The sequence below is a fragment of the Populus euphratica genome, unplaced genomic scaffold (genome assembly GCF_000495115.2).
Source record: "Populus euphratica unplaced genomic scaffold, PopEup_1.0 scaffold2068.1, whole genome shotgun sequence".
In the NCBI taxonomy this organism is placed as follows: domain Eukaryota; kingdom Viridiplantae; phylum Streptophyta; class Magnoliopsida; order Malpighiales; family Salicaceae; genus Populus; species Populus euphratica.
Window position 1 is genome coordinate 11,758 of NW_011501903.1, and position 7,321 is coordinate 19,078.

The 7,321-nt window shown below is 32.3% G+C and overlaps 1 protein-coding gene across 1 annotated transcript; it reads right to left on the bottom strand.

Moving 5' to 3' along the window:
* Positions 1–2,444: 2,444 nt before the first annotated feature.
* On the bottom strand, positions 2,445–4,029 carry LOC105118596 (GATA transcription factor 12-like). Its single transcript, XM_011016567.1, has 2 exons — positions 3,577–4,029; positions 2,445–3,447 (listed from the first exon to the last, which is right to left on the bottom strand). The coding sequence occupies exons 1-2, from the start codon at positions 3,943–3,945 to the stop codon at positions 2,674–2,676; spliced, it is 1,143 nt and encodes a 380-aa protein (XP_011014869.1). The 5' UTR covers positions 3,946–4,029; the 3' UTR covers positions 2,445–2,673.
* Positions 4,030–7,321: the final 3,292 nt, after the last annotated feature.

Below are 7,321 nucleotides of genomic sequence, written 5' to 3' on the forward strand. Positions count from 1 at the left end.
CTTTTGTTGGGACACTTCCTTAGTAAGAGGATATGCAAGGTTCTTTTTAATGGGTACTCGCTCTATTTTTATATCTTTTCTCTATATGATTTCTCTAATCAAATAGAATTATCTAAGTACATATTTGGATCTTTGATAAGACCTTCCTTCATTTGCTAGTGTAATGATTTTATTGTTATCATAGTAAAGGGCTACTAAATCAATAATAGTGGGAACCACACCTACTTCAATGATAAATTTTTTGGTCTAAATAACTTTTTTTTTTGCCTCAAAAGCAAAGATGCATTTGACTTCAGTTGTACAATCTATAGTGATTTCTTATTTTAGACTCTTCTAACTCACAACACTACCATTTAGAATAAAAAACATTTCCTAACTGTGATTTATTATCATATGACAATTGGTTAGTGCATTTGATTTTCTTGATGTCAATATTCCATCTACATTATTATTCATTTATCGATGGAAATCCTAACAAATAGCAAATTCTTGATGTAAAAAAAAGTTTTGACTATGTGTTTTTATTGGTAAGTTTGTTGATAATATAAATTATTAATAAAATGATATTTACATTCCCGTTTTCTAATTTTCTTGTAGTGATCTTGGAAGATAACCTAATAAAGATGATAATTTATGTTGTAATGATTTCCCAAATATAATTTGACAGCTTTAAGAATAATACTAGTTGTAAGGATGCACAAAGTGTGGTGTGTGTTTTAATTTGTGAGGGCATCATGAACTACTGACTCCACCATGAGGGCATGGAAGAGAGGCATGTGACCACCGCAAACATTGCTTCCATTAATACAGTAGTAAATTAGTTTTAATCAGAATAAACTAACATCTACAGATTTGGTAAATAGTCTAGTTTTTAGTTTGCTGTTATATACCTCTTTTCCCATTTTAATTTCATTCTCTGGCAAACAAGACAAAATGTTCATTAAAAGAAATAAACTATAGTACTGTAATGAAATAATAATTAATAATTTAACCAATAGTTAGCTATCTGATCCAAAGACAACATAAGCTTAACAACAGATCTATGGATTAGTGTTGCCTAGGATCGTGCATACTGGAGCCCGATCATTTTACTATTAAAACCTAATAATTTCACTAACCCCTTCAATTTTCTCTCTGTATTTCATAGCATCGATTGTAGCTTGATTCCCTTTTTCCTCCATAGCCCAGGCTTTTTGTTTTTTTTTGGGAAATATAACACTAGAATGTTACATGTCAACCCACCCAGCTAACATCAAACCAGTTAGTCCCTTGCACACTGAGAATCAAGCACTGCACCATTAGAAAGATGCATGGGTGCTGGAGTTCAAACTAGCTCGAAATTAATAAAAAATAACTTAAAAGGTCAAACAAAATTATAGTAATAGAACATTGATTAATGATGTCCGATGACGTGCTAAATGAACGAGTCATGAATTGCACGTATTGGTGGCTTTGAAGTTTTTTGCTCGAAGTTCTAAGTCGTGGAAATTCATGCAAGAAGATACCAAGTAATGAGTGGCCAATCGGATCTCAAGTTACGAAAACGATGTGAGAAATCTGTTGAATCTGCCCTTCGCTCTAACATTCTCTGGAAAGGGCTCATCCCCAACCGACCACCGGCGACACCAGATTTCTCACTGAAATTCATGTGCGACTGATAGTAATAATACAAACCGATAGCCTTTCACGTGCTTTTAGTTTATTTGATCCCCTTTAACACCCTCTACATTTTTCATGCTTATACGCATATCTCTTTAAGAAAGGATTCTATGTAAATGAACGAGGAATCAATTTACTACATGTTAATTAATAGTGTTCAAAGTAAAAGGGCTAGGTTGGAGACTTATCATCCAGAGATGCTAAAATGTCAATACAAACTGAAATTGTCGAATGATTACTTATGTTGTCACATGGTGTCAAGAGTTTTTTAAGGAGGATGAATGAAAAAATGGCAGTGATTGTTTTTTTAAAGTTTTTTTTATTTAAAAATATATTAAAATAATATTTTTTATTTTTAAAAAATTATTTTTGATATAGAAAATTAAAATAATCTAAAAATATAAAAATATTTATTTTATATTATTTAAAAAATTATACTCGATTCAATACAAACAGGGAATAAACAACACATAAATTTGAGTTTCTTTAGCCCATTCTACTCCAGTTACACAAATTATGAATATATAATGAGTTCAAAAGAGAGAAACAACAACCATCATAACAAGTGAATTAACAAGCACTGAATTCTCTGATCGTTTGCTTTTACACTCTTCTTCTTCTTCTTCTTCTTCTTTTGAAGAGGTCATTCTTTCCTCATTTAGTAATTAAGAATAATATATCAATTTTAATAAGCAAGTCAAGGCAAGAACATATGGTACTTCCTCTCCTTCTATGGAAGAGAAGAAGAAGCTCAGGCTCGATTTTTATCTTGCTCTCTAGAGAAGTAATAAAAAGAGAAGAGATATTACCTGAATTATGGAAAAATTGAGTTTCCAAAGAGTTTTGGCAGATAAAAGGCAAACTCCAACAAAACATAACTAAAGAGATTTAGGGGGAAAAGGAAGTTAGGGAAAATTAGCCCCTACCAAATTAAGAAAAAATTAACGAGATTCATTAACGAACTTCGCCGCTAAAACTCTCAAGACCCCACCTGATCATAAACTGCCCCTACTGCTAGATCATCTGCCTAAAATCGGGTCCCACATGTTGGTGACTCAAGTAATCATCACCGCCGTTTGATACACCAAACACCATATTCTGATGGTGATGAAGGAATTGCTGGTGCTGGTGTTGCTGTTGAGCTCTTACCATCTCCTTTTGTCGCCTGAGCTCCAGCACCTTACGGTGCGAATTTGAGTGCTTAGTGAGCACAAATGTTGGGCTAGCTGCAGGCCTATACTCAGGCACAAGCCGGCCCGACTTGTACCTTACACCACACGCATTGCACAGCGTCTTTGGCCCCATGGGTCCAGTCCGCCACTGCGGCGTCTTATCCGTGGCACAATGCAGGCACTTGCGACCATCGCAACCTTCAACACCACCATCTCTTTTCTTCTGCCGCGCCTCAACCTTAATTGTCTTTTTCCCAGAATTCGGATGTGGGGTCGGCCCAGCAATAATTTCAGTATCGGAGGATGAAGTCGTGGGAGAGAGCACAAGAAGGCGTGAGGCCCAATTGCACGGCGCTGCCCGAGACCGTTTGCTCCGAGCCTTAGCGGGGACAGCCGTTTCAGGATTGAACGTTGTGTTGTTAATGTTACTAATATTGGAGACATCGCCATTGTTATTGTCATCAGTGTCTCCATGAGTTTGGAAGTGTCGACTCTTGGATGATTCGTCTGGCGGAGCTTTCATGCCGGATATTAGCTGAAGCCTTTGCAAGTCTTCGCTGGAGAATGATTCCTCCACAAAATTCGACAGCCATTCTAGCTCCGCTAAATCATCATACTGTACATAACAACAGAAACCATAATTAGCAAATTGACGTGTTTCTTTAATCTTTCCCTCTTCAAACAGATAAAACAAAAGGGAAAGAAAAAAGGGGTGTCAATGTCATGCATGGAAGTAAGGAATTACGGGCACGCAAAGCTCGCTGCCTAAGTGAACGTCATGATGAGAGAAATTATTGGTGTAGTGGGACCCAATATCGCCGTTAAAGCTAGAAGGCTCACGGCCCGAGAAAGAGGAGGAATTGCAGCTATCAACGACAGTTACGGTGGAAGAGTCCGTGGAGTTGGTGGTGGCAGTGACGAAAGTATTATTATTGTTTGGGTCAGTTATCATGGCATCATCATCTTCATTAGAGAAGTCCAGAAGGTCTTCAACAATGAAATGGTCACCACCACCAATGGACTTATTATTAGAGTCCAAAGAGTGCTGCTTTTCATTACTTGTGAATTGTGAGCTGAAAAACCCGGATGCCCCATAGAATTCTGGTGCTTCCATAGTTTATTTTGTTGATTTAAGGAAGAAGAAGGTCAAGAATTAAGGTTAAGAGAGTGATGTAGTTGTGCAAGGGAAATGGAAATGGGGAAATGGAAATGGAAATGGAAATGGAAATGTTAATTTGTGTGTGCAGAAGAAGAGAGGGAGGGGGAGGGGGAGAGAGCTGCTGCTGCTGCTGCTGAGGTGGTGGCTTTTTAGGAGAGAGAGAGAAAGGGAGGGTTTATCTGCGCTTGAAGGGGACAGGCGGCAGCTAAAATGGAGGAGGATGTTGACGAGGAAAAAATCAAAGAGCTTGGGAGGAGAGAAAAAAGTGAAAAATAAGTGGTAATGAAAAAATATATATATATAATTAATTAAAGATGCTTTAATTGAGCTAAAGAAAAATCTTCTATGAAGTTACTTTTGTGTCCCTTTGCTTTTAGAAACTTTCATGTTTCTAATTGACGACTTGTCTCCCTTTGTTTTTTAAATACTATTGAAGATTTTCCATTTGGGAGTTCTCATTTGTATGTCTATCGTGCTTTACAAAACGACTAAAAGTTTACAATTTATCGCTATTAATTTTATCAAATTTATGTTACCTATATATACACGTGATTTTACTACAATATTTATTATGTTTAATTGTTAGACGTATTTACTGCTGTTAATTTTTTTAATTAAAAATTTTTACATGTCCAATTATATAAAAATTAATTAAGTATAACCAGCTGAATTCCAGACCACATCCAAACTAAATCAAAAATTAATATTTTTATTGTCTTTATTGTATTTATAGTTAATTTTAAATTTTAATAATTTTTTACTTAGTTCTAAATTCTTCCTCTTAAGTCGGTCTTTATATTTATATAAAATAATTGGTAAATAAACTTTAAAGAAAAATATTAAAATATTTTTATAAAAATTTATATAATTTAGGGTGTAAAAACTTTAAGAATTATAATTTTTATCCACGAGTTAATTTTTTAAATAAAAAATAATTATCCAACTAACAATAAGAGGAAGATTTAGGTTACTACTAATTTGGTGGAGCAAGTACTGTAAATTAACCATATCCTTAAAACCTAATATTTTAGGGTTACTATTTGATTTGGGGGACCAATACTGTAAATTCATGAGCTAAATGAGAGTAAAGAGTCAATCTCAGTAATGGCATGGCCCACATACAGAGATCGATCAGACGTGCATGGAATGATGCGGTGATGATCAAATAGTTGTACACAGTAAGCAATAATCACAAGCCACACTGCATAAAATCATCATGTACTGCTGAATTACTGACATGGCACCATCTACAATCATGTCAAACACTTAAAAAGGGTGCACTGTAAAGTAATCAAATGCTTTTAAGACGACATGCAGGCTAATATAAGTACTTAACAATTTAAATAATTACAATTAAATTTAGTGACTATTTATTTTTAAAATATTTTTTTTGAAATATAGAAAATAATATTTTTATTTTAAAAAATTGATTTTTAATATTAATCTGTCTAACATATAAAAAAATAAAAAAAAATAAAATTTTTTACATATTGGCTGTTATGGTGTTGAAATTCAACTCCTCAGGGAACCAATCAGCAGGTTTATCGCTGAAGCTTGAGCATTAGCGTCCAAGTTTACAGCCCGGCTCCTCTGCTTTTAATTTTTTTTCCCTCGGGAATCGTCCCACCCCTTTTTTTTTCTCTTTTCTTCTCTGATATTTACTTTATTTTAATTTGTTTTTAATTATTATTAAATATTATCATTATCTACCCTGCTAGTTCAGTTTTTTAATTCAAATCCCATTTGGAAGCACGATGGTTACAGCTCACCTTGATCAAGATGGACGGTCGTGAAGCTTCCAACGTGTATCCCTCTCTATCTTGACAAGTAGGATTACGAACGAGTCTACAGATAATATACTTGGCTTGCATTAACATCGTATTTTGTTTTTCACTTGTTGATAATGTCTGAGTAATTTTTCTTCCTTCTATTCTTCAGCTGTTTAAATTATTTTTCTTCTATTTATGAATATAAATCTCTTTAAAATAAATATAGTGAATTTTTATTTTATTTTATATCTTCTTATTCTTTTTAATATGTAAATTGGAAGTTCTCTTAATATCCAATTTAAAAATAATATGTAAGCGCGGGCACTTAAGGATTAAAAACTTAAAGATTTAGTCCAGTCATACATAAATCAATCCAAATATCCCAAAAAAATATAACTTAATCAAAATATATTATTTTTCAAATCTTTAATTGCTCCATATTTAGGGTATTCCAGGTAGGGAGGAGATAAAAAGCATTTTTAAAAACATGTTTGTCATTATATTTTAATTTTTTAAAAATTAAATTTTTGTTTAAATTAATATATTTTTGATTTTTTTAAATAATTTTGATATACTAATCTTAAAAATAATTTTTTAAAAATAAAAAAATATTATTAATATATTTTTTAAATAAAAAATACTTTAAAAAATAATTATAATTATATTTTTAAACACGCACTTTAAATAAAAGTTTTTTTAATGACCACATGCATTCATTTGGACTTTTGAAATATTACTCAGTGTAAATATCAACTCTCCTAATACCTCACTTTTGTAGGATTTATTTCACATTAATGTGAGACCGACTACTAAGTGCTATAATAATATCAACTCTCCTAGAACTTCCAGCTATCACTAGAGTATTTCCCCGCGCTAATTTGCGGCTTGGACAAAAAAGAAATTAACATAAAAAATGATATCTAGGTCAGCAAAACGTTTTGTTATTGTAATTAAACGTAGCACGACGAGTTAAACTTGAAGAATCTGGGGTTACAAATTATATTGACTTGACAAGTTGAAGAGAGGAAAAACAATTCAAGTTAATTTATTTTAATAAACTTATTAAACATGCAATTTAATTGACGAGCTTTACTAAATTCAATTAATTTTTATTTTATTTTATTATATAATAAAAAAAATATAAAAATTTATTTTACAATCTTTTTTGTTCTTACCCGAATATATATCCTCACACCCTTTTAAATAAAGAAACTAGTTTTAACAGGTTTGCAATTGTCTTTCCCAATAAATATGCTTCTTGAGATTAAATTTCTGAATCTAAAACATATTATAGAATAAAATAAAAATTAATAAAAATATAATATTAAATAATAAAATAATAAAATAAAACAAAAAATGAGTTAGAAAAGACTTCACGTTCTCGTGCTTGAACTGACTAATGAGTATAGGACTTTAAAAAAAAAAAATTCGCGTGTTTGCTTAAGATAATCCCACACACCTAGGCTAGTTATTTTCTCCTATTTTAGAGGGGATTCATCCTTTATTTTTTCCAAAGAAAAAAATAATGTATGGTTTATTGTGATGAATAATACGTAAGTTAG

What these genes read in the sequence shown, in the direction of transcription:
- LOC105118596 (XM_011016567.1), bottom strand. Translation starts at nt 3,945, where the DNA reads ATGGAAGCACCAGAATTCTATGGGGCATCCGGGTTTTTCAGCTCACAA. An exon ending in GCAGCGAGCTTTGCGTGCCC is followed by an intron (nt 3,448 to 3,576) that starts GTAATTCCTTAC and finishes TGTTATGTACAG; the next exon opens with TATGATGATTTAGCGGAGCT.